The sequence below is a fragment of the Prinia subflava genome, chromosome 1 (genome assembly GCF_021018805.1).
Source record: "Prinia subflava isolate CZ2003 ecotype Zambia chromosome 1, Cam_Psub_1.2, whole genome shotgun sequence".
NCBI lineage: Eukaryota > Metazoa > Chordata > Aves > Passeriformes > Cisticolidae > Prinia > Prinia subflava.
The window spans coordinates 43668674-43696428 of record NC_086247.1 but is presented as its reverse complement, the minus strand read 5'-3'; the positions used below and the strand labels follow the sequence as shown (position 1 = coordinate 43696428).

At 42.9% G+C, this 27755-nt stretch overlaps 1 protein-coding gene across 3 annotated transcripts in view; it reads right to left on the bottom strand.

Annotated features, from left to right (window-relative positions):
* Nucleotides 1–24028, bottom strand: part of KLHL14 (kelch like family member 14) — a 61148-nt gene extending 37120 nt beyond the window's left edge. The window contains exons 1-3 of one of the 3 annotated variants that reach the window (XM_063394819.1): nt 23400–24028; nt 20850–21832; nt 6892–7013 (exon numbers count right to left, since the gene is read on the bottom strand). In XM_063394819.1, coding sequence (XP_063250889.1) covers nt 6892–7013; nt 20850–21787 — 1060 coding nt within the window. In that variant the 5' untranslated portion in view covers nt 21788–21832; nt 23400–24028. Of the gene's footprint in view, nt 1–6891; nt 7014–20849; nt 21833–22307; nt 22440–22807; nt 22946–23399 lie in introns of those variants that run through there. The other 2 variants (XM_063394818.1, XM_063394817.1) reach the window with 2 other exon arrangements.
* Between the last annotated feature and the right edge of the window lie 3727 nt (nt 24029–27755).

Below are 27755 nucleotides of genomic sequence, written 5' to 3'. Positions count from 1 at the left end.
GTCATACCAATCAGCTGAGTTCTCTGTGTGTGAATCTTTCTTTCCTTTGTGACCATGTTTTCCTGCTTCTGCACCTTTTAAAAGGGCCTAAATATAAGGATGAAAATTATAGATGGAATTCATGTTGAAAATCAGCTTTCAGTGCAATCCATGTGTTTCTTTAAGGAAGATACATAGAAGCATGTGCATACGTGTACATGTACAACTTCTACATACATCTACCACATTTATTAAACCTGTCTAGTGGGTAATATAAAGACTACTGGCTTAGCAATATGCTAATGCTTGCTCAAGCTTTTCAATGCTGTGCTGAAACCATCCTTGACACAGCACTGAAGCAGAAGCTGCAGCATCCCCAACTGCTGGATAAATGGAGTAAGAGAGATGAAATTTATCAGGGCTGCCAAGAAGTGCTCATCATGACACATTTTTTGACTAACGTAAGTGTGCACTATTCTCACAAGTACAAAAAAAAAGGAAGGGGAAGAAGAAATTAGAACAAGCATTTATCAAGACAACCTGTCCATCTGATTTCATACATTTTTGCAAACATCACTTCTTTTATTCAGTTACCAATTGTTTTGGGGTAAATTGAAGGAGGAAATCTTCACTTCTAATACACTATCATTCTTCAAAAAAGTAAAAGCTTTACAGTGGATGAATGTATTTTCTTGAAAGACACCACATTTCCAAAGGCACAGTGTGTGCTAGGCATCCAGTAGTACTCAAGCTGATATTTAAGCCTTTGAAAACTTCTTCCAAGACCCTCTGAGGTGAGCTATAATCATACTGTTTGTCTTATAAGTAGCCAACCTGGAAAATAGAAAACTGGATAAAACACTCCAAAGCATGAAGGATTGAGAAGTTCTCAGAGACTCCAAAGACATTTCAGAAAAAGAGGAACATGAGCTCTGTTATTAATTTGCTCAGGAAAGATGAAGTATCATTCAGTATAGGAAAGGCTGATACAACTGAGCACCATAGAACTGCCAAAGAAAACATGGAAAAAAGAAATATAACCTATTCCAGCAGAAACAGTGCAGGCTGGGGACTGGAGTGACCCGGGTTCTCTGATGCTGACTTTGAAGTAAACCATTCTGCCTTCCTTTACTTGTCTTCCCTTTGGATAAAGTACATAAATAATGATGTTCAAAGGGTTTTGAGAACCATCAATATGTCTAAATGCTGACTGACATGCAAAAATGTTGTTACTGAAAATAACAAGAGGACTGCTGCACTATCACAGAACATATTCAAGGGAAAATTAAAAAGTCAAAACGACAGAAATAACATATGTTGTATTCAGACCCAACTACCTGCAGGGGACTGCTTAATGTAAAAATGAAAGCACAGCCAACCTGGGGAAGGAAGGAAAAGGTAGACTGCCTTTATCAGAGCATCAAGGATGGAAAGGTTTCTGGCTGCTCATTATGGTCAGGGAATCAGATGAAGATGACTACTCTTTAAGACTGTGTGATTGCTGCTGACAGGAAGGAGAGGGATTGGGAAGGAAATCAAAGATCCTGCTTCATTGTTTTGTCTTTACACATTGACCAAACAGAGATGACTTAAATATATCTAGCAAAGGGGAGGAAGGACAAGACAAACAGAAAAAGAGACTAAGGAATAACTAGGAGAAGAAGAAACCTGAAAAGAGATGCTGGTCATCCTGACTAAACTCTCCAGTCTGGAAAATTTGTGGACAATTTCCCTGTCTTTCCCAAAAAAATACGAGACAGTTCCCATATATTCTCATTGGACAATGATGATGGCTTTTACACTGGATTAAAATGCAAACCTAGTGCAATCCCTAAGCATAAATGCATTATGGTCCATGCACATATTTGCCATTATTGTGACATTACTGAATTCTCTCTGTGGTTCACCCAGACGATGTGGTGAACTAGGGAGGTTAAGCAATGTTACAATTAACATCTTATTGAAAAACAAATACTGATATGAAAACAGTATCTGCTGCAGTTGCTGCTTCACATGGATGGAACATGCCATGTAAGAGTTCAGCAATGCTTCCAACATTTTACCTTTTGTGCTTCAGAGAAAAAGGAATTTTAGACTGAAGCAAGGAATCTCTGTATACTAGAAACCTGTAAGACACCATTTCTCTTTTAGTCATTGCTTCTAATCAGACAGATGGATAAATTGCTATAGAAAAAACCCACAAAAACCTTACCTAAAACAATGACTGCATCATTTTTATTTATTTCTTGCATTCTCTGTTCACATAGCAAGAAATTTAATTCCAGTTAGATCATTCTCTTGTGATACTTTTTTCTTTCGTTTAATATATTTTTAAATGCTTAGAAGCATTGTGACAGAAAAGCATGTATTTTTTTTTGCCCTGGTTTATACCCATCATCCTTACCATTACAACAAGACAAAAGCATTAAAGTAAAATTAATCATGTCAAAAGATTTTAGCAAAAACAAGGGAGACCATGCATAAAGCATCGCTTTGTCTAGTGTGAAGTCACGCTCTGATTAAAAACATATAATGAAAGTGAAAGTAATACATCATTGCCTTAGCAGTAGGGTTTTTGGGAAAGCTATGCAATTCTGAACACAAAAAATCTTTATAGGCTCTGGATTTTGCAATTATTATAGAATAATTCTAACACACAAAACATTGCTTCACTTCCTTAAAGTTTAATTAATCTTAAACGTTGCCGTTAAAACAAACAACCAAAGGAGTTCTAGAATTAAACATGGACTCCTGGCAGGACCATGACTGGTAATTAAAACCCAAGCAGCAGTGGCTGGCTCTGAGCAGTGAGGCATGAGGTGGTGACACAGAGACCCCCCCCAGCGCCCCACATCCAGTAAGTAGTTATGAAGACTACAAAATATCATGGAATAATGAAAACCCATTAACAGAGCAGAAGTTTTGCTGTTACTGAGGACTGTCACACACCCATCAGGTGTTCCATTTCTGTCACTGGGCAATCGGAACCTGTTGCTGCTATGTGACCTATGCAGTACCCAGTTAAAAAGTGAACTGGTGTTTGTGCACACAAAGGCAAGCCTGATAAGAACCCATGCAGTGAAGATATTTGCTGTACTTTGCCATAAAGTCTGTAAAAGCCTCAGCTTTGCTCAGGCACAATTATGCAGTAAGTGTTTCAAATTAAACACCAATGTGCACATTATGATGTGCATAATATTATTTATAATCTAAGATTAGGATTGTGCCCACATCAAGCAAAATTAAATGGTAAAAAATGTTTGTAGAATGCCATTTACTTACTCCTTCTTTTTCCTCTTTATTCTGCCTCTATGTTGTCAACATAGAAACAATAACTCTCTGAGAAATACCAGACAGGAAAAATACACAGTAATACTAGACTGTGAAAAATCTACCAATCCCCTGAGCCATAGCATTCTTGCCTATAGATGATGACATTAAAAAATTGGAAATGGGTGCATGCTTCCCCTCCTCTCCTGGGTCTATGAACAAGGCAAGTTGTTTTCCTGATACCTTTCGAATTACTCCCATTAGTACTGATGCATTTGGTGCTTTGGCTACCCAGGCAGAGAGAGGTGGGCAGGATCCCCTGCCAATAGATCTAGTCTTGTCTAGGGAACAAGATGAGATTGCTCCTGTGCTGAGCTGTCATACTCGACAGCTCGTGCTGTTCCACCTGCATCCGTCCTCGCAGCTCCAACTGCAGTGCCATGGAGTCAGCAGTTCCTGATGGTTGATCTTCTCCTGTTCCTTATGCATCACACAGAGCCCTAAGCAACTGAGTGCTGAGAAGGAAAAAGGAAACAGGCAAGCAGCTCCCTCTCAAATGGGTCTGCAAGTCCTGAGAGTAACTGCTGGGGCTCCTCTCAGTGGAGAGTGAAAAGAGGAGATTCAGGCTCCTCTCACCCACCTCCTCCTCAATGGCCCTGCCACTGGGCCCAGGATTGAGTATTTGCTCCTTTCCCACCATCCCTATCCTCAAACGCCACTGGTACAGACAGCAGAAAATGAGGAATGTAGGTGGGTTTGGAGGAAGGGAGGGGGAATTTCTGTGTCCACTTACATTGAATCAGTAAGCTTCCAAGTGCAAAATGTGGCATTTTGTTCATGTGTGGGGGAGTCTGTTGGTGGCCAGAACTTTAGAGAAAAAACTCTGTAACAGGAGGAAATCAAGTACACCTAAGGTGGTTATAAAATAGAACAACCAGACTACAGGAACTGAAATTCTTCCCATCGCAGAACCTCATGAGCAGGACATAGCTTTTGCTCTGTCCCTATTCACTAAGGAGCAAAATCCTCACTTGTACTGACAAGTTGAGAATAAATTGCAACATCAGGACTGAAAGCTTTATCAAAATAAGTGAAAAAAACCAAAAAACCAAAAAAACCAAACAAAACCAGAAAAAAAGTCTTCTGCCTTTGCTGCTGATTGTATATCTCTGATAAGACAACAGGGGATTAAGACACAGGTAAAAGTGTAAAGAAAGAAAACTCCTTCCTCAACTGCAAAAAAACCTCTACATGATAAATACAAAACTATGCCCTCTAAATTCACAACCCCCCCTAAATGTCATAGTATGTTGATACTACACCTGGCTGCACTGAACTACCACTATGTTTTAAGCTTGTACAGTTCGTTGTTTTCCCTAAGACTCTTCAGTCACAGTTCTTCAAGTCCCTGCACTCCTACGCTGTAGTTCTTCAATGTTTCACAGAAAGGACAAAAGATCTGCTTGGACTTATGTCCCATTCTCTCTTAAGTTAGGAAAAAAGGGGATACTTGAAACTCTTATTTCAAGTGGTTTGGTTTTTTTTTGTTTTTTTGTGGTTTTTTTTAAATAGTTATTGCTACCATTTTGTGGTAGTAAAATATTTTCTAAGAAATAACGCTTGTTAACATTTTGTCTTTTTCGGTGTGAAAAGACAGGCATCGTCCTCTGTGTTCTTCAAACTTTAGCCCAGGCCATGAGGGCATCCTTTTCTGGCAGGACTTGCAAGAACAGGATTACTCCTGTCAAGAGAGGGCTGTGTATCTGACAGCTGTTGTCTCAGCCAGAAGTGAGGCAGATCCTGGGACCTTCAGGACTTCCAGTGCCGAGCAGCAAGCACCTGAACCCGAGAGGGCCAGGACTGCAACAGGTGCCTTGTTTGTAACCGCAGCAGAGTGTGACATGCACTACCATGATGCACAGAGAGCTCTTCTTCCCTATTTCTAAAGGTAACACAGAAAAGACTAAACTCTATAAAATTATCCTGAAATATCTCTCAACACCACCACAGACAGTTCACCAACAGTTACTCCAACACCAGAGATGGACATTTAACCAGAGCACTAAGGTATCCTGCCTCTGGGTAGCTTCCCACAGTCTTGGAGCCTGCAAAACAATGCAGATGACCAAGAGCTGAATAAATTCCATTCTCACAAAATCTGACAATCTAAAGCTAGTTAAGATTCAGAAAAAAGCTTTTTACTTTAATTCAGTTAAGAGTTCAGATCTTGAAACAAGAGGTCCATTCCTCCCGCCTCTCCTGTTGAGCCACTGGATTAGACAGAGCAAATGAAAAAAAAAACACCTGGACAATTCTGCCTTAGGCAGTAGCATTGATTTTTCACTGACTTACCATCTTCAGAATTTTCTTAGAAGTAGTGTACAGAGGTGGGTATTGTAACTCATTATTCTGAAAAATGTGAAGCATAATATATTCCCTAGCAGAGATCCTGTGAAGTTTTATAATGTACACTTCATATAACCTTTTGTAATCGTCATTCTTATACAACACCCTCAACTATTAGTCCAGGTCATCTATACCTAAACAGTCTTTATATGGCACTACTTTGTGAAAGGCTCCTAAATCTTCCATGGGAAAAAATCACTCTGCAAGGGCGTTATTTCAAGTCCTGCATCACAGCAATTAAAAAAATTTTTTCATCCTAACATGTGCATGTAATTTAAATGTGGATGTATGCCATTATAGGGTTTTGGATAAGGGAGAAGAACAGAATTCTGTAAAATGTATTTTACTGGGGAAAAAAAAAAAAGCAGGTCTAATAGGAAATCCAGGTTTTACCAGTTGTCCAGTTTTAGAAGTATGGCTTTGATTTATGGATCAAAATTGCTCATTTATTATTTTATCTATACTGCTTTGGGCAATTTTGACAGTTAAAATTTAGTTTTATTGACCAATGCAGCCAGTTTAGCCACAAGGGGACTAATGCACACACAGCCTGCTGCACTCAAGAAGCTATGATTTGATTCCATGACCAAGTCAGACTGGGAATCACAACCAACATAACAATAAGTTCCAAATCTCGATGCTCGAGGCAAAATACTTACTCTAAAACCAATCCACTATTAAAAGAAGGTGGGAAAGAATTTTGTGATAGCAGCCTCCATGCACTGTTTATTGTAGCTGATATATTCCACCAATGCTTCTGTCAGCAATGGACGCAGGGAAGTACAGAGGAAACCTTTCTTTAATGATTGTGGACAACAGATAAAGCTGGAAGAAGGAAATGAAAATGCAAAAGAGAATCAAAGGTGTGCTCTAGTACTATGGCTTACCAGGGATCTGACTCTCGAGAAAAATGTCTTGAAAAATCTGCCTTTTTTCTTTCCCTAAACCAGATTTTATTCATATATACATAAATATGCATGGGTTCATGTTGCAGCTTGAAAGACTTACAAGTTTACTTAAAAAAAAACTTACTGGAATGATTTTAAGCCAATGTTAATTTAGGCCTATCCTATTATAAAATTAGCATCTTCTGCAATCTCAATTTATTGCTCCATTGTGAAGCCCCTTGTGATACATAAACAAATCTCTGAAGAGAAACAAATCAATAAAGTGTCTAATTTGATTAACCATGTTTTTAAATTCATCAAGACAACTGTACAAAAATAAACCACTTACTTGTCAGTATTTTCCACGTCTTCTTTTCATCATCATAATACTGAACCAAATTGCTGGGTAGCCGGTCAGGTCCGGGAGGCAATCCTCCAACCAATAACAGCATTTTCTTATTGGAACGAATTCTTCACCCAAAACAAGAGGAAAGATGAACAGCCACATTACTGAGGAGTATTTTTAGTGGCACCACAATCATAACCATCAAAAGAATGTTCACTGCTTGCAGTTTTCTATTTCATCTTTTTGTGTTTCTTTTCCCAATCATGTCTCAACAATTTCTTGAACCAAGCAGAAAAATGATCAGAAAAGCTGCGTATCTCTCTACTCATGGAATAATAAGCTTCCTTTATGCAATTTGTTAGAGGTTCATTCTAGAACGACCTTTTTCTTATATTATCCCTTTAAATCATCACTCTTTACAGCTGAATACACATGAAATGCTCTGGAGTTGTACTAAGGTTAAGCATTAAAGTTGCATGTCAAAAATCGTATTAGTCAAAATCATTATTATAAGCCATTCTACACTCAAAGAACCTTGAAAAAATTAAGGTTATGCAGAGAGTTTGTGAGCCAACTCTTTAATCACACACTGAACTTCAGATATATAGTTTAGTACAATTAGCAGCATTGGGCTAATGGTTATGGGTTAAATGCTACTTACAAGCACTTTTGTTTGTTTAATTTAGTCCAGACTCTTGCTTTCATTCTTCCCCCCGGCTCTCCCCCTCGTCTTTGCTCTCCCCCTGTGCACCACTGGCTTTAGCAACACCAATTGGTAAAAATGAGACTGTGATGTTGTTGTGAGCCTCCCCAGAGTGGAGCCCTGCCAATGCTTGCCACTGATCCAGCGGCATGAACCTGCTCAACTGTGCAAAGTCACTCTAATTCCCTCCCTCTGTTTTTCTACCTTCTCCCCCAGGGGGCAACCACTGAAAGGAGTGACTACCCACCCATCAAGAGCTGGCAATTCGCTGCTATTAACCGTGACCGTGATTCCCAATCTGCCTGGCAGTTCTTAAGAACAGGACTGCAATGTCTCATCTGCAGTAAAAGTGGTTATCTGCACCCTGGCCTCCAGTGCCCCACCTGATGAACGTACGTTTCTCTGCGGCGTTAAGGGATTTAGCACAATTGTAAGTGAAAACTGGAGGGGAGGCCCAGACCCCCAGATGAGCCCTGATGCTTTAATAGTCACTTTGCATATAATTGAACTTTTTCACCAGCTATACTTAGCTTGGGTGAGATAACACTGAAATAAAGGTCTAGGCTCAAAATGTTCCCGTTAGGTAGGAAGGTGACGTAGCCTGGAAAACATCTACACATATGAATGACCACACATTTGACGGAAAGCACCCTTGTCAAACACCATTTTTCCAGGCATGACAATGACAACACCTATGTGGCACTCTGTGTGCCAGTCTGCAGCAAACACCCTGGCCAAGAAAGGCACAGAACACCACGAACCAAAGCCTGCCACCAGAGATGCTCATGGCAGGGTCAAAGCACCACCCAGGAGCTCCAGCCTCAGCGGTGCACTCCAGCAGTGGGAGCTTTACGACTGAGGCACACTCATGGCTTCACTCCAGCTGCTACCTAGAATGTGTGTTGGCGACCCAATGATTTACATTCGTAGCAGGACTGCATCTTCTCTTGAGAAGAATGGGCAAATTAACTGGATTGTGCTGTAGCCACGCACCAACCACAGGGAACATCCTTCAGGAAGGGAACACACAGCTGAGGGCTTGATTCACACAATGCTCCAGAATAAAATTTGTCAAATGGCTGTCCCAAAGACAACTATAGACTACAGATACATCTATGACAAGGATGGCCAGGGAGCTATACGGCCTTGTCTGATTTTTAAACAGATTTAGGGCTCAGAGAAGGTCATGAATCCACAGTGGATGAAACAAAACCCTCAGTGCAGGAGCAGGAGTTAAACCATGGGGACAGTGACACTGTCTCATGCTGTCCTTCCCCTTGATTCTTTCCCGACTTGGGGAGAGCCCCTGCAGTCCCTCGGTCTTTCTGACAAGCCAGCTTTTGATGCCTGCACTGCACTTGCTACGTGCTGTCAAATGAGGACTGTTACCTGCCCAGCAGACTGTGGCTGTGTAGGATATCAGGAACCGTCTCGTGATCACTGTCAGCACAGATTCCATAGTGAGACCAAGCTCTGGGGAAAGCTTATAAAGCACTGCCAGCGTCTTTTAACGTTCAGTCCCCCCAGCGAAGTTTTTAATGAGAGAACATTTGATAAAAGCCATGCAACATGGGAGTATGATAAACTGGTTTTGGTATGAGTTAGGGATGACTGCACATGTAACAAGTGGCAGAGCAAGCCAGAGCCATAAGTCAGTTATGCATGGCCATCCCTAACGATAGAGAATAAATTGTTTATTCCAACCCTCCTGGTGTTGTATGTTATATCACAATCAACTCCCTGTGCATTGTAAAATTCAGAATGCCCTTGCAAGGTTTACTTGATAAAGGAGTTTATTTTGATTTTCATCTTTCATCTGTAAAACTCCCTTCTAACTCCAAAGCACTGTGAAAATCCAATGAATGGCCAAGGCTCAATAGTTAAGGTGAAGAATGAAATGTCAGATACAACTCTGAGTTTCCAGACTTTGGCAGTTGCAACTATCCTTAACATTACTTTTTCAGCTAAACAGCCTGAGAAGCTACTGTTTCTTGAAAAGGAGCAGTGCTGCTATATTGGTATGCTTAAAAATATTAATTTTTAAAATATGTTTAAAAGGTAAGGAGCAAGAACAGAGGCTTTTACTAAAAGTTTAGTAAGAACTTAACAGTCAGCAAAGTCTCTACCAAAGGCACAGGGAAATTTCACATGGCAAAGCAGAGATGGGTACTAATAAGCAAAATATCTAATTCTGTCTGCATTGAGAGCTCTTCCAATGAACCAAGTAAAGATAATACAGTGGCTAAAGTCATGCAGGTTTTAAACTGATATGTTTCCTTGGAGCTAAATCTGGTTTTAAAGTTTTAATGTGAAATGCTGCAATTTAGGTTTTGAAAAATTATTTTCTGTATTATGTCATATTTATGTTTCATATTCACTAAGCAGAACTTTTAGAATCTTACAATGCTTTCTAAAATATGTAAGTGACCACTAATTATGTGCAGAAGAATTTTCCAAATATTAATGAAAATGTAATTCAGTGAAACATTATGAGGAAGACAGGATTTAAAAATACATTTAATACATTGAGCAATATAAGGCTTCTCCTTTTCTTGTATCAATACATGCTTACTGTTTGGATAACTCAAGATTACATCGTGAAATGTTCTCCATTATATCTGACACACTCCTTTTTTTTCACAGTCCTTATTTTACAGTCTAATATATTATTCAGTCACATGCTGTGGTTCACAGGGTCCCCAGCAAGGATTTTATGATCACCTTGGGTTCCCTTAACAGTAGTGGGCCTTGGTCAGGGAAGGCTAAACTCTGGACAGGCAGGCTGATATCATGGCAAAAAAGTTGAGATGAATTCACCCACATGTTATCTTGAAAGCACTACTTAGACTCTAAAACTCCAGTTCTCAGTGATAAACATGCATGTGTTGTTATTATTCTGCACACACTTTGCAGTTTCTGTTTGGCTAAGATTTTAAAACACTTAATTCACCTTAATTAAGTTCCTGGGTACCTCATGTGGTGTGAAATTTATTTTGTCTACTTACAAAGTAGAGTGGAAACCAAAGTGTATTTCAAAGTCAGCATTTTCAAACTTGTGTAGCTTTCCTCAGGCAGACAAACCCAGGAATTTGAATACTCACAGAAGTGGCCTCATTTTCAGATACCCATCAACACAACTAAATCCTACTCACTTCAAAGCTAGCAGCTGATGCTCATCAGCTCTAAAACTCAGATCGCCAGTCCATGGTCTAAACTAAGCATGAATATTCACGGCAAGAGGCTGAGCCCAAGAGAGTTTATAGAATCAGAAGAAATCAGTAGAAAAGGCTGTAAGAGACCTCAATACTCCTGACAACCACTCCTACTCTGTTGCAACCTTGATAGCCTCAAGTTAATAGAAAGTGCATGAATGGGAAATACTCTTCTTGTACATTGTTTTTCTTTATTAACATATCCATCAATCTTGCACTGGTGGGTTTTCCTTATCTGGGCAATTAGTAGAAGTTCATTCTACAAAAGCTGGCAAGAAAACAAGCCTCTACAACAGGTTTGCTCCAGATTCTTCCAGATTTTAAACAATGCACTAAGGTTCTGCTCTCTGCATTAGGGAATGCAAAGAAAAGGAAAGAATCAAACCATGAAGTGGCAATCCTGGGGTTCTTAATGCATCCAGTGTAGTGTAACCCATCAGAAAAAGAAACGCATCTTAAGACATATAAGTGATCACGGTCATCAAAGGAAAAAAAAAAGAAAAAGAAAGAAGTATTCAACTATACTTTTCACTTAACTCAGGGCTACAGTAAACTCAGAAGTCTGGATCATTGATTGTCTTTTCATATAGGCTATCACCATAGCTTTGAGTATGGAGAGAGCTAGGTAGCTCTTGACAGATATGATGGCATCCTTGCTCCTGCTTCAGTGCTGACCTGAAACACAGCAGAGCCAAACTGAACTCCAGGTGTTTGCCCACTGAACTCAGGCACAAAAAAACCCCAAAAAACCAGACATAAGACCAGCACAGACCCAGCAAGGGTGGGTGAATGCAAGGTGAGTTTTACTTATATCCTCATATCTCATTACATCAAAGGATTTGAGAATCTGGAGTCTGACAGTGATACTGTCAAAATGAGTAGCAAGAATCTCAGAAAAGGGTGCTGTATTAACCTGCAGCAGAAACAAACTATTTCAGAGAGGTTTAGATACCAACCTCGAGGTAACAGAAAAAGAGATACATACTATCCCAATCAACATTTCAGTTGCAGATCTTTTGTTTGTCAGCATCAAAAACTTAATTTCATCTTCAGAAATCAGGATGGTCTTTAGCAATCCTTTTCTTCACAAAAGGCATCTGGAGGCATACTGTGTTCAACAAAAAAGTAGTTGACAATCTAGTTGCAGTCTACAAAACTGAACAAATGTTGCAAGGATCCATTTGCCCATAACTGAAAAAAAAAGTTTTGCCATGGAGAACATGGGATGTGATCTTCAACAATTACCTCTCCAGCTCCTGAATGAGCATTTCAGTGCAACAAAAGTGTCATATGAAAATTGCTTATTTCAATGGATTTTGGCTTCCATAGTTGACTGCAAAGATAGCCATGATTAGTAACACATGTTTAATAGAGAGGAAATCTAATTATCCGGGAGTTTAACGATGAACTCAATGAAAGCCATAAGGTACAATGTAAAATTTATTTTGGACAAAGGAATTTTATGAGGTTTTGTTATCACATAAAATGAATTAACAAACATCATAACCTCTAGGTGAATAGGCATCCAGAATCTCTTCCTAACCCTACAGCACTGCTAGGGGAAGGACCTAAGTTCTCACAGTCAACAGACCAAGTCCTGCATAATGTCTTTCTCCTTAAGGATAAAGTACAGACATTACGAATATCCTGATTTTGTCAAAACATAAAGCACAATGAAGTTCCTTGCAAACTACGACCAATAAATTGTTTAGTTGTTCAGTTCAAAGAATGTTCAAAAATTTGCTGAATGTATGGAAGTTGCTTTATGAATGGATTTTTTTGCCTTTTCCAATTTGGACCTATTGCCCCAGGCACATTAGAATGTGAAAAAACTTTCTAGAAATACCAAAAAATCTGGAAACCAGACTTATAATGAAGATTTGGCCTTATCTTTTCATTCTCCACGTAGGCATGCTTGGCAGAAGGCCCCAAGTAGCAGTTTTCATTGCAGCAGAGCTCACAGTAATGTTCACTGAAGATGATGCTCATTTAATACATGTTGCTGACCACTGACAGAGTGAAGTTTAGGAAGACAAGTACTAAGCTGAGAATGATTTGCTGCGGACATTGACTATTGGTTTTCTCCTCTGTATCTACTAGATTTTTTTTGTCCAATACTTAAAAAAAAAAAGCATAGCAAAGAATTACTTAATGTTTGCTTTAACAGTAATCATTCCTTTTCCTTCTAAAAGCAGAAGTCTAAGGGTAAGTGTCTATTTTATCTGGCAGGTCACACTTAACTGTTACAAAGTTACCTTACAAGTTAAATGGTCCTTTATTTCTAAAGTTGTCAGGCAATTTTCCATATCCTGTATTGAAATAACATAGAATCTGTTTGAAGCTCTGAAGCCCCCATTTTTCTTTATGAAACCAATCCCACTACTGTTGATCTCTAAGTTAATATTTAAGAGTTAGCTTCCAGCTTTTAGCTGGAAGATTTTTTGAAGTCAATGTCCCTTCCTTTTTGGGGTAAAAGCCTCTGATGTAATAGTTAGCAATGTAATGGTTAGCAACTACAAGTGACACCTATCCAGTGCTCCTTTGGGAAGAACACAGAGGAGTGTCCTTCTCATTTTTGCCTCCTTGCACTACCAGATTTGAAAGCTAAAGACATCCTTATGAGCCACACACAGAGTATCTGGAGCATTGTAAGGCAGGTGAATTCAAAGGAATGGTACTAGCAAAGCAAATTGATGAATGAGACACAAAACCTCCCGTGTCATGAATCTTCTTGGTAAAACTACTCAAATAACAGACTTTCCTCACTGATGGAAGTTCTAAAAAACCTTTAAGTAGTTCCCTTTATTCTGGATACAAAAAGTCAAAGCTAAGTGCTTCTACAAATTGCTTTCCATTCCTCACCTAATTTTGTTTGGGGGTTGGTTTGTTGACTGGTTCCATTTGTTTTTGTTTTGTTTTTATTTTTCTGACAGAGGTTCAAAAATGGAAATGCTTTATAGAATGCTTCAAAGTCATCAAATCATATTTTTAATTTTTTTCCCCTAGGAAATTTCAACCATCTCTTATTTTTTAATTTCCAGACTGTGCAAAGTCAAGAAAGTCCTTTTTTGTTTGATCCTGTGTCTGATGTCCATGTCAACAGAAGGTCTCTGCATCAGAGGCTGTGTTCTCTCCAGCTGAGGCTCCTTTTCTTTAGGAAGCCAAAAGAAAGAAACACACCCTGCTGCCATCTCACTCAAGGTATGACTTGTTACCTTTTCCACTGGTTTGTTTGGGTTTTGTTTGTTTTTTTTTTACTGAAAGAAGGCATCAGTTGGGGAAATGCAGGAAGAACCAACTGTGGCACCAACTTCTATTTACTTCCAGCTTCACTGCAAACCGTCTGCTTCCATCGAACTTGGCAGCTGACAATATTTGCTCAGTTCATTGTCTGCTTTCCAAGAATACAGCAAGTGTTGACTACTAAGTACTAGGCATGACGGTCTTTAAAGAAAATTTCAGGGAAGCAGCAAATATGAAAAATGATGCCAGGAAGTATCTACCAATAGTTGTCAACTTTCCATAGTCTTCAATTTCTTTAGATGGTCCTTTGGTAAATGCTTAATACCAGACAGAATCTGTTTCAACAAAAGCAACATGAGAGATGTTTACAGGGCAAGGGAGTCCAGCTCAAACCCTTCTTTTAGGATTCCTATTCCCTGTGCAATCCTTTCAGGCCATGCTGAGCAAAGGACAATAACAAACCTTGCTCTGATTTAGAAAACATCTTGGGTTTTTAAAACACAGGAGTTTTTTTAAAAGATGAAACAGTGTTTTTACAGATTATACGGATTTTTTCATAACATGAGTTTAACAGTACCAAAGCTTTTTCCTGGCAAACTATTTTCTGTTGATTTTGTGTTCTACATTAGCTCTCCTCACTCCCCTTGCCCCCAAGGCTCCCTCTGCTTTCTCTTCAAGTACAAATCCAAACAATTACACCATCACAGCTCTGTTCCATTTACTGCTCAGCAGTTACAGACTCAGAACCTCCATATTCTTCTGCTATAAAGAAAAAACTATAGTGACCCCAGGCCACAACATGCCCTCTAAGACCTTCTCCTTTCTATCTCTCTCTCCACATGAAGGGGATGCACATCAGGCATAGAAGCAACAGAAAACCTCAGACCAGTAGCCAAGATATACATGTCTGACGCTCACCACGATCCTACAACATTCCATTTGTAAAAGGTACACCCTAAGCATAAATCATTGCAGGAGGATTTTGTCTGAAATGGGACTTCCTTGTCTAGAAGGCTCTGTACCGCTGGTGATCTACGTACTTCCCAACAGGACAGAGACGGATCGTGTTGCCAAAGGATGGGCAAGAGCAGCACAGGAACTCATGGGGAACAGCTCTGCTTTTAGGGACCTGCATGACTTGTAGATCCGCTATACAGACTGTCACAGGTGCTGAAAGGGGCACTTCTGCTCCAGCATTTGAGAAGTTCCCTTTTCACAGGCACCTTGTCATCACTTTGAGTGGCTTAGTAAGATCACTTGTTTTTAAACTTAGTTTAATTTTCCCTCTAGAACAAGCTGTTCTGAAATCCAGTGAAAGATTTCCCCTCAGAAAAAGAGTTTGGAGATGCAGACGCAGGTATTCGAAGCTGTTTCAAGTGCTAAAAAGGCAAGGTGACAAAGCCAAGGAGGAACACAGTTCAGCAACCTGCAGCAGCCTCTGAAGATCCAAGCACAGGGGTGTGGAGCAGTGGGGATTGGTGTGTGGGAGGTCAGGATCCTGGTGGGAGGGGCGCTCAGGGTAACAGAGGATTCCAGAGAGGGGACAGAGAGAGACTGATCTGGGGAAAAGCCCTGTGACACATTCAAGGACACAGATCAGGAGGGACTGCCAGTTCTCAAAGGACACTATTCCAAGTAGTGCCTCTGACTGGAAAACCAGCTGGCAGGGCAAGTACCCGCACACCAGTGGTGCCTGGCAACCTGTCTTCACCTGCAGCTGCTGGAAAGATGGTTGTCCATAAAAAAGACCATTGGATGCTCTTCATAAATTATGTTTCTCCTAACAAATACTATAACTGAGCCCAAAAAAATAGCTATCACCTATGCCTCTGCAGCTCTCAAGGGTTTTATCAGCCAGGACATAAGTGTCTTTAAAAAGGCTCCCAAGGACCTTCCTGAGCCACAAAAGTCCCTTTAGGACAGCGGTACTTTCTCTGTCCATACTGTGAGCTCCAGGCCCCCCCATCCTTTTGGGAATTCCACATCTCTCCACTTATACTTCAGCATGAGCTTGTCTTCAGTGGCAAATGAATGCACAGGAGGCAAGTAAGGAAAGTAGGTGAGACTAACCAGGATTAAACTGACTACATGTCTGTGGTTCACTACTCTACAGCCTCTAATGTGTCAGTCTCCCTTCTGCAGCTCAGCTGAGAGAGTCCTGGCACATGTACAATTTCCTGATATTAATTCAGGCACATAAAAACTGATCCAAAGCTCACTAAAATAAACCAGAGCCTCACATCCACTTCATCCATACTGTAATGAAAAACTTAATAATTCACATACATTTGAAGATTTTTTTCTTACCAGAATGTAAATTCAGGATCTGTAGTATTTCTCACTTGCAATTAATCATGAATAAGAATATTAGTTAAAAATCCAAATATTGCTGTTATGATCACACAGGGACAGGTAGGTGGTTGTAACCAGAACATAGAGTGCATTTCAATGAAAAAACACACTTTTTTTACAACCACCAAACATGTCTTGCCAAGATTCTACAAAAATCTCAGCAGAAAAAGAAGTCAAATTGAACTACGGTCTGTGAGATTTGGAGACAAATAGTGTATGCAAGAAGGAAATTATTTAATTGCCAAGGGATGTAACTGGTTTCTTCAAATTTTTAATCTCCTCTGTAAAAAGTAAAACAGACCAGGCATATATGTCTTCCACATAAATGCCACTGTCTCACACTGTTCAGCACCTTACATCTTCCTTCTTCATCAGCTGTTATCATCTTCCTACTGAATGAAAACTGTTCATATCATCTTCATCACCCGTCACTGTTTAATTTGCTATCACTTTCACTAATACTGCCTAACAGCAAACAGTCTCGATGACACCCGCTCTCCACTGAAATGAAATAAAAAAAACCAAACAGTAAACCAAACCACCTCTACAACTAGCTTTAAGAGGACCAGAATTTGCACTTCTAATCTCCCCAAGGTCTGGTAGTCCAGGGAACAAAAGAATAAAAACCAGCTGGGTCTGTACATGCTGGGACTTTGCTGAACCCATAAAACAGCATGGGCAGGCTTAGCCTTCTTATCTCTTTGTCTCCTTATTTTCCTCTTTTCTCTTGTGCTCTTTAATGCTGTATTTTCTGCCTAGGACTATTCCTATCTTATGTCAGTTGGTTGATCCCCATCCATTTTTTCCTCCCCCAAATCTGAAAAAGCTTTTCCAGAAACTGCAATGCTCAGCTGTTATTGACAATAGATGCTGTTTCTGCCAAGAATTAGTGTTCCCCCTTTTGTTTCATTCCCCATCTTCTTTTTATCTGCCAGGGTATTTTTTGTTTTGTTAGTTTCCTTTCCTGTCTGATATCCTACTCTTACATTTTTCTCCCTTCAAAACTATCCTTCTGTCACCTCTTTCCTCATTTGCACTTTCTTGCTTCCGTTACTTACATCCCATTTCTCCCCTGGAGTATCTCAACCCCTTTCTTTTCCTGCATTTCCCTCTCTCCCAGTTTTACTTCCCTCAGTCTCCTCTGCCTTCAGGTATGCAGCTGCATCTGCAGCTCTGCCAGCAGATCCTGGGAGGGGCAGACCAGCCCAGACACACTTTGCTGGTGAGAGGAGCTGCAGGTGGTAATGCTCTATCCCCAAACTTTTAAGAAATTGAAAACACATACCATGTATTATATAAAATACATTATAATGCACAATAAAGCACAGAGACATTTTAATCAACTCTGGTGAAGATCCGAGAGTCAAACAAGCGTCTGGAATATGAGCTTTATCTAAATGTATTTCTTCCCAGAACTGCAGAAGATAATACAGCACAGAGCAACGTGTCTCTTTCAGGGACAGACAAACATAATATAAGCCTAATATTCAGGGTCACTCACCCCACTCCAAGTTGAAATCAACCATGATTTTTCCTAGTGCCACCAAAACTGACTGTGTCTCAGAGGCTTTAACAGCAGCTTGTACGCTGAGGCCCTGGTGAGGTGAGGAGCACTGAGCCAACAGAATTACTAACTTTGCTTAGACTTGAGCACCTGATTAAAGGTCAAATCAAGGCCAAAACACCCATCCCCTGTGGTGAAGTCCTAAACCTCAGAGTGCACAGCAAGGCTCACAAGTCAGGAACATGATCCCTCAACTTTTGAAATTCTGATCATTTAATTGTTGTACCTTGAAAATTAATTTTACAAAAATACGTCAGGACACTGAAGCATTACCTTCTCTTAGGAAATTTAATGAAAAAACCCTATCCTCTCTGTAGGTAGTGTTTTTCACTGCAGCACAAAAGACAACTCAGGTACTTCCTAGCCCCAGCATCACTTGCACTGCAGGATCTGAATCTGTGGCACAAACATTCTAAATACCTTTGCTCACAGAGCACTGACTGGCTCTTGTGAGCCCAAATCTCTTTCCTCCACAGGATTAATTTCATAGTTACATTTCAGAGAAGAATCAGCATATTTTGAGCTTCCCAATACATTCATTTCCATTAAGAAATAGAAGTAGCCCTGATGCCAATGTACTCCAAAGGAAAAAAAAAGTTATTTTTGAAAATGCAGGAAAGTTATTGGCGAATTCTAACACTGATTGCCATTCTCCTTTCTTGAACATGCAGGAAGCAAGTGGCTATGGCACTGGGCTGCTTGCATTTCTCAATCCCTACTGTACTGTGCAGAGCTATTACACTGCACAAGAGGAACAGTTAATCTCTTTCTAAAGACATGTGAATCTTTGGCGAATGACCTTTCATTAAATTCCAAATTACCAAAGTCACCATTACTCACAGAAAAAAGTAATCAGAGTTTTGAAGTCTTTTTCTGTGTAATAATTTTTATGTACTTGCACATGTACTTCACTGTTAGTTACTTTTAAGATTTCCTTCTGCAATTCAGTAACTTAAGGAACTCTTTGCAGATTTTCTTCCTTAAAATAAAATTTTACACAATGAATGTCAACCTGTTAAAATTGCTACTTTAGAGAAACTGTGAGCAACAGAGAGGACAAATCTGGAAATCTCTGTAGTCTTGAATGTTTGTTTTTTTCCTCCTTCATTTTTAAGAAGGCATTTGTACACTTAGGCAGCCTGGCAAAACCTTAAAGTGATTAAGATTCAAAGATGGGCCTTCGTGACCTTTATGAATTTCCAGGAATATCACCCAAGACCAAAAATGAAAAGATAAGAATTTCATTTTGCATTACTAAGCATTTCAATATCTCCAACACTTTAACATTTGGACTAAGTTCTAATGCCTGCTTATAAATAAATCTGAATGGTTTTGCTCCCACTTCACTGCCACTAAAGAACTCAATCAAGAGAAGCTAGTTAAAAGACTGTTATTAGACACATATTAAAGTTGGGAAGGTGACAGCACGTTTTCACCCACTGTGGCTAAGGGTTTCTGAAATACCATTGTTTGCACAGACATGGAGATCTATTACAAATGAAAAAAGTAACATTTGTGGTATTTGGAATCTCCTGTAAGTCATTAAGTGCAACTTAGACTCATCTAGGACTCCCTAAAATGCAGTCCCTTTGTGTACGCTCCCGCTTACAGGGAAAGGCAGCTCCCAGCACCAGCAGTATCAGATTCTTGCAGCATCCATGACACTTGTAAGCATTCAGTGGTCAGAACACCACTACATATCCTTCAAATGACATGGACCACTGAAGCTGGAAAGGTATCTTCACTGAACCAAGCCGGCTGGTATCTCAGCAATCCACCAGGACACGAGCATCAGCTTGCCCCCGGCAGCGTGCAGAATCTTGCCTGAGGAGTTAGTGGGGTTTGCATTTTTGAAAGTCATCACTTCTGAGCGTCGAAATGCTAAGGGTAGGCACCAACTTACAACACTGGCATCTCAGAAACACTTTAAGATGACAAATAGTTGTATTTGATGTTTTTGATTTCAGAGTGAAAATCAGCTAGACAACAAGGTGATAAGCATGACAGGACACTAACACAGTGAGCTAGCCAGAAATAATAAAAGAGGGCACACAATCTCCAAAGTTAAACCATCTGAGTGTCTATTACATAGAGTATAAAGAATCCTCTGCACTAATGCTAATAGAGTATATTACCTAAAATATTTATTAATGTACTAGTTTCTTTCTTGCTGCTGTCAAATCATTAGTAATATGCCCCTCTTAGTTAAAAAGCTTATAATAACCTGAATAATACAAATTGTGGTTTGATTTCTGTGCTACCACGCCACTGTATTATACCAACACTAGAAGATAGTATTATCTTTCCATCTGTGAATGAAGTACAAGCATATTTTAAAAGAAGATAAATACATTTTGGATATGTTTACTCCTTGTTAAACTACGTGCCGTGCGTTCACTTCTTAACACCAACCTGATATTGTCAATCTTTGACATCATGATTCATTACCTTATTAAATGAAAATAACTGACATGTCATAGATGTAAGGACTATGAAGTCACAAGTTTCCATGCACAAACAGGGACATCACCCCACCATCAGCAACACCATGGTGTTCATAGATGATGCAGTTATTTATGCAAACAACAGATCTAGGACTTGGCTATTACAGTTTAAAGGCATAACCCCATGTTAAGGAATAACATTGTGTGAGAAAAAAAAAAATCAGTTATGGTCAAAACAAAACAAAACACCCTCCCAAACCCAGATTCCCAACGCGCGGGCAGCCAGAGGGCCAAGGGGAGGGGACGAAAAGTTTGGTGGTGCAGGGGGCGGGCGACCCGGCCCCGCCGCCGCCCCCTGCAGCCGCTCCGGCCCCGCGGGCTCTGTGCCCGCCGGGACCCCCGCGCCCGCCGCCCGTGAGGGCAGCCCCGCTCCCGTCCCTCACCTGCTGGCCAGGCTCTGCCGGCAGTGCTGCCTGAAGGGCATCAGGTGGTAGTTCATGGCGTCCAGCAGCAGCTTCTGGCAGACGGGGTCGGTGCGCATGAAATCCACCGACTGGACCCGCTCCACCAGCTCCGGCGCCGGGATGAGGGCGAAGCGGAGGCGCTTCATCAGGTCCGGGGCGTACTGCATGCGGGTCTCCCGGTCGTGCTCCAGCCAGAGCACGGACATCTGGAAGAGCGCCAGCTCCGACTCGACAGGGGGGGGCAGCGAGTCGAGGAGGGCGCGCATCTCCTCGAAGTTGAGCAGCAGCACGTCCTCCACCAGGTACTTGTTGGCCAGCTTCTTGGTCTCCTCCAGGCCGTGCAGGGCGGCGATCTTGCACACCTGCTTGTAGTTCTGCACCGAGATCTGGTCGTTGAGGAACTGCACGCACAGCTTGGTGACCTGCGGGATGTGCAGGATCTTGCTGACCGACAGCACCTCCTCCACTGTGTCCAGCGAGAGGGTCACGTTGGCCGTGTACAGGTACTCCAGCACCAGCCGCAGCCCGATGGACGAGCAGCCCTGCAGCACCAGGTTGTTGATGGCCCGCGGGCTGGCCAGCAGCTTGTCCTCCGGGGAGGAGGACGGGGTGCCGGGCTCCTCCTGCGTCTGCGGCGGCGGCGGCTCCTTCGGCGGACCTCCCAGCCCGTCCTGGGCGCCGGGCCCCAGCCCCAGGGCGTGGGGGTGCCCGCCGCTCCCGCCGCCGCTGGAGAACAGGGATCGGAAGTACTGGGAGCAGGAGGCCAGCACGGCCTTGTGGCAGTGGAACTGCTGGCCCTGGGCCGTCAGGGTCACGTCGCAGAAGAGCTGCTTCCTCCACAGCAGGTTGAGGCCGTGCAGCAGGTTGTCGCTGTGGCTGGGGTCGAAGGTGGAGGTCCTGTCCCCGGATCTGGACATGGCGAGCGGCCTCCGGCACACCTGCCTTTTAAACCCTCCTCCAACCTGGGCAGAGGGGTGGGGAGGAGAGCGGGGTGGGGGGACACACGGGACGACACAACAATAAACACAGAGCTTTAGAGGCCCGGAGGGCGCATCCCGGCTGTGTGTGCAAGGGTGGCGGGGGGCGCAGCCGGGGGACGGGCTCCCCTCTGCCCGCCGAGCCGAGCCACCCCCCCTGCCCGGGACACGGACGGGCTCTCTCGGAACGCCTGCAACTTGGGAGGGCTAGAGGAGAATTTTTTTTTTTTTTTTTTTTTTTTTTTTTGCCTCTCCCCTCTTCACTCCCGCCCCCGTTTTCCTCCCTCCTCGGTGCAAACCGGGCACTTCTCCAGGGGAGGAGCAAGGAAAACGGGGACGTTTTCAAAGCTGAGCCACCCCCCAGGTACCCCCCTACCGAACACCCAAGCAATCAAACACACTCCAAATAACACCGCCGCCTCCCCCCGCCCCCCAACTCCGCGACACCCAGAGAAACTACCAAGTGACTGAAACTGTGCCGGACAGGCGGGCAGCCCTGCCCGCCCCGCTCGCCGCCAGCCCCCGGTCCCCTCCGGCCGCTTTGGCAACTCGGCGGCGCCAGGACCCGCTCCCTCCCCGGGGGCGGCGTGCCCGGAGCGGGGGCCCCGGCACCGGCCGGCACCGAAGTTGAGCCCCGCTCCTCGGCCCAGCGCGGGGGTTGCAATACTTCTCAATGGAGCGGGGCGGGGGGATGGAAGCGGCAGCGCCGGGCCCGGCGAGGGCCCCCCCGGCGCTGTCCTGCCCGGCTTGCTTCTCCTCGCAGCAGACGGCGCCGCGGCCGTAACTCCGGTAACTACGTGAAGTTCAAGTTGGGGGAAGGACGGGGGAGGCTGGAGTGGGCGGCGGGGAGCGGGGCCGTGCCCGGCGGCCCCCCGCTCCGGCCGGACCCCGCCGTGCCCCCGGCCCCGTGCCCGGCCCGGGGAGGGGGCTCGGCGAGGCTGCCCCGAGCCGCGGCCGCACCTGCGGAGGCTGCGCAGCCACCGACCCGCGCTGACCGCATCCCGCCCCGCGGAGCGCCGCCGCCGCTCTTCCTCCTCCTCCTCCTCCTCAGCGGGATCCCGCCGAGACCTGCTCCTGCCATTGCAGCGCGCTCGGTCGCTTCTCGCCAATACTGGGCTTCCTGTGCCTCCCTTCACCCCCGCCTCGCCCCATTTATCGGCACAGCGAGGGGCTCCCTCCAGCCGCTTCCCCTGCCCCGGCGCCGCTTAGCCCCGCTCCGCGCCCCGCCGGCGGCTACAGAAACCTCCCGGAGCCTCTCCCTTTAAGTGGACCCGGTCAATCCCCCCCCTCCCCACCGCATACACACACACACGCGTACATACATGCACACACATACACAGACACACACACTCCTCCTCTTCTCCCTCCCCTTCTTTCTTTCTCGTTTTGCCCATTTCTTGCAATCGGAGTTTATTCTGCAAACGCGTTCGTTACACAACTGCCCCCCCCACCCCGCACACACAAACACCCCTGTCCTCTCCCCCAGCAGCAAACAAATCAGGAGGCACTAGAAAATGCACGGAGACGGTTAGACACAAGGCCAGAAACTTACCTGCTCCACAACCAGCTGCCAAAGTAAAGGTTCACTTAAGCTCCCCCCCAAAAAAATCAATTGTCCTTCCTTTTTAAAGGTTTGCTCGCTCCTTCCAAAAAAAAAAAAAAAAAAAAAAAGAAAAAAAAAAGAGAGAGAGAGAGAAAGAAAGAAAGAAAGAAGAAAAAAAACCTTCTGGTTCCCAACTCGGAGCAGTCACTCTTTACAATTTATTTTGTCGTACATCATTTGATCACCATGAATTAGCAACAGCAAGAAAATGTACGAGAGAGAGAGAAGGAGAGAGAGAGAAAGAGAGAGAGCGCGCAGAGCTTTCTGCAAGAGAAGAAGAAGAAAAAATGTACGTGTGACAAATTATGCTACCAAGAAACAACACATCATTATCCTTGGGCCTGGGGCTCAGTGAGTCGTAACGAGAGTAATAGGAAATCCACGGTTGGGGAGAGAAACGGTCGTGCATGGCCAGTGGAGAGAGACCATACAGGGGGATGGATGCTGGAGAGACTCGCAAAATTATGGCTCAAGGCTATTGTAAAAATTGTCGAGCGTAAATGACTGCGATTTCAAACATCTTTGGAAGAAAGAAGGGGAAAAAGCGAGCCCCCCCCCCCGCCTCCCTCCCTCTCGCTCTCCCTCTCTCTTCTCTCTCTCTATAAAGAACCGTCAAGTTTTAGTGCGCATTGCTAATTAGTCAATTTCTCTCTGCCTTCACAGGCTGGCGACTTTGCTGCTGAGCTGAAACTGCTAATTTCTGTGACCAGCTTTTTTCTTAGCTGTGATCTGGATGAATGAGTAGCTGTCTCACAGAGATGACAAAAATAAACTCTAATCCCCCCAAAAATTTCCACTACATCTTTCTCATGCATAGATTTATGATCTTCAAGGGCCCTGTGCAATATGCAAACTTTTTTGTGTGTCTGTTGCTGGGGGGGCGGGGGGGGGAGTAAGTCTTGTATTCAGGTTGCACAGTATTTGTTTTGTATTTCTGCTCTCCCCCCACACCCCAGGAGTGATGGAAATAATGTCTGGTTTCAGTAGCTGATACCTTGTCACCCCCCGTCCCCTTGTATTCATATTATTGCTTTGACAGGATACATCCTCCTTCCTTGCAAGTGTGATGAGGCTGTAGGGGTGGAAGGGAGAGAAAGTGAGGCTACTAAATGGTGTTAGCGGTAAAAGGTTCCTTTTACATTTGTTCCCTTGCACTGTTCAAGATTTATGATCTTGTTTGAAGGCATATTTTCTCTATCGTTTTTTCTGGTTAGACAACCGTCTCTGAACTTCACTGTCAGCTCTTCAACAGATAAGGGTTCAGAAGTCACATTTTTTTATTGGAAGATTAGCATATTGTCAGATTTGTCTTTCGGTTTCGAGACTTTGCAAAGCAGAAGCCTGAACCAAATGGCAGGAAAGCAGCTGCTATTTCACAAACATAACCTTTCAACTTTCTGCCAGAGCTGATACCCTAAAAACATGCATAGTAGAGCCCATGGGTTGGGGTTTTGTTTTGGTTTTTGCTCCTTTATAGTTGTAAGAAGCAGAGGGAATTGGGAATTCTTATTCTAGACATTTTGGGCTTTTTCTTTCCACCAAGGGACATTTTGGTAGAGGACATGTTCTCCACACTTTATCTCATGATATATTGTACCCTCACATTTATAGCTCTGTTCTTCTGTTGTCAAACCTCCAATTGTAAAAAAAAAAAAAAAAAAAAAAAAAAAAAAAAAAAAAAAAAAAAAAAAAAAAAAAAAAAAAAAAGGTGGAATGTATGCCCTTGAATGAAATGCACATGAAAGCATGAAAGGAAACTGGAATAAGCACTCAAGCACTCACAGAAAGTTTTACCTGGTATGAAAGCCTCGAGCCCCATCCCCTTTCACAGATGATGCTCAGGCTCCTGTTAATTAAAGCACACACCAGGAGTGGGACTTTGAATGCCAGGTCTCATGGTCTTTCTCTTTGACTTGGCCAAGGATGCCAATGCATTTACAGAGCTGTAGTCAGATTGCTCAGGAATGCAAAGGATTGGAACTGAAAGGCATCAAGGCAATTTTTGCTTTTATTTATTTTCAGGTGACCTTAATAAAGAAATTCTGCCATACCTCTCTCTTTTTCCTTGCCAGATAGATCCTTCCCCCCTCCCTTGGATGCCAGGTATTTGTGCAAGAAACTTCCAAGAGAGGTAAGGCAGCTGGTGGTGTGGGACATGGTATTCTTCCCAAAATGGTGCCATCCTATGCTGTTTCTAAAACCATGTTCTTTGGTCTGCTCCAGTTGTGGCTTCCTCCCTGCTGTATCCTGTTGGCCACACAGATTTTCACCCTGTTGAGATGAAGAGAAATGTGAATTACAAGATGCCTCCATTTTGGTAGTAGCTAGTGTCTTCAGTGATGTGAGTTGTCTCCCAACTGTAGTAGATGGGAAGAGTGCTTTTTATATCATGCTTTTCATGCTGAACTTTGCTGCCGTGATGGCTGTAAATAAACCCCATGGGGTTTTGTATCAGTTTGCAGTGACTAATGTGTCACACACACTTACACCATTGCAAGCTGCCAAAATACATCCTGGTAGCAAGTTTCTTGGACTAGCATACTGGTATGTTTTGCTCTTTAGTGAAAAGACCTGGTTAATTTTTATTTAACTTTGCTACACTAACTCGGGTTGAAATAAAGTTCAGTCTTAACTTACGCGTATGATTTGTGGTCACTTATAAGTTACATTGGAGAAATATTTCCAAAAGTCATGGGTATGGTTTTTTCTAAATGATCTTAAATATTTTGAAGGGAAACATCAAAGTTTCTAAGTTGGGTGCTTGATTTCAAAGTGAAAAATTAAAGTTCTTTTCTTAGAGATGGCAGCTCTTGGCGGAAAATACTATGTGCTACCTTTCTTCTTCTGTTACTCCCAGACCTGCACCATGTAAAATTACCTATTTTTTTTTCCTTGGAGCAAAAGTAGATGTACTCGACACTTGGTTTAAGCAGGGACTTCACATCTCTCATTTCAATCCCAGCAGATTCCTCAGTTTCCCAAAGTCTGCAGAGACTTGTGGTAGGAAGATCAATACTACAAGTTCCAAATCACATCTTGCCATTAAAAGAAGAGGTCCTGGTGCAGGAGAGGCTTTTATCAAGACAGGAGAATACGCAGTCATTGAAATCCTAGAGAACAAGCTCAGTAGATAAACAAAGTAAATACTTTTCAGTAGGAATAATTTTATAAAAAAGAGAAAATTTGAATGCCTTTTTTGTCTGTGCTTGTAATATAAAATATATCACTGCATAAACGATGTTTGTGGGGGTTTTTTTTTTGGAGATTTTGTTGTGATGTATACTGGTATCCTGGTACATCTCAGAAATCAAGTTACATGCAGAGTATTTTTATTATTAAGAACCAAAATAAGTGTCAATTCTGAACACCTGCCCTTTTGTCATTGAGACTGCTGTCAGAAACAGCTTCTGCTGCCTCCCCTCTCTGGGGCACAGAATATATCTTTGTGCAAGTCATCTGGCTGCTGAGCTCTCTCAACTGTCTGCATTTCTGCCACTGTTGCATTTCAAATGGTAGAACAGAGATTCTGGCACTCACCAGAGCCGCCTGGATGTGGATGGGATCTGCCACCACAGGAAGTGAAAGTTCTTTCCAGGGGCCTTCCAGAAAGGGAAGGGCTACGGGCGGGCTGGGTGGTTTCTGTTGGGCAACGAGCCATGCCAATTGTCTGGACAGACCTGAGCACAGAGGTCCCTTCTTGCACAGAGGTACAAGTGCTGCACAAACAGATGAACAAGAGCAGTACTGGCAGTTGCCAAAGTCATTGCTCTTGCCGAATGTTGTTGTACAATCCACCTTGAAGCTTCTGACGTGGAAGTCTGTAAGTTCACCCTTCTGAAGACAGACCTGGCATCCCACTGCACTGTTCCTGGAGTACACATTAACTATTCACTTTATCACTGGTGGTGTCAGAGTAGGAGTAGGGCAGGAGTGGAATATTTCAGGAGGCCGTGGTAGTGGTTGTTAGACCCACGAGTCTGGACATCTGGATTCCCACCACTGGCGCACAGCAATTGTACCTACGCTGGTCTGCACACTTTGTTTAGCACCTGGGAACCACTCAAAGCTTCTAAGTGCCTTATTGTTCTTTGAGGAAACCACTTCCCTGGAAACCAAGGAGATGTGAGCCATTGAAAGGAGCTGGGAGGCCAAGAGAATAAAAAGTCGCCTTGAGTCTAATGATATAGATGTAACAACCTTGACCCAGGTGCATTCTTCACTATCTCTGTGCTTGAGTTAACAAATGCTGAAAAGGGTTTTCATTAGTGCAGTCCAAGCCTCTCCCAGCCTGTGGTTCCTCAGCCC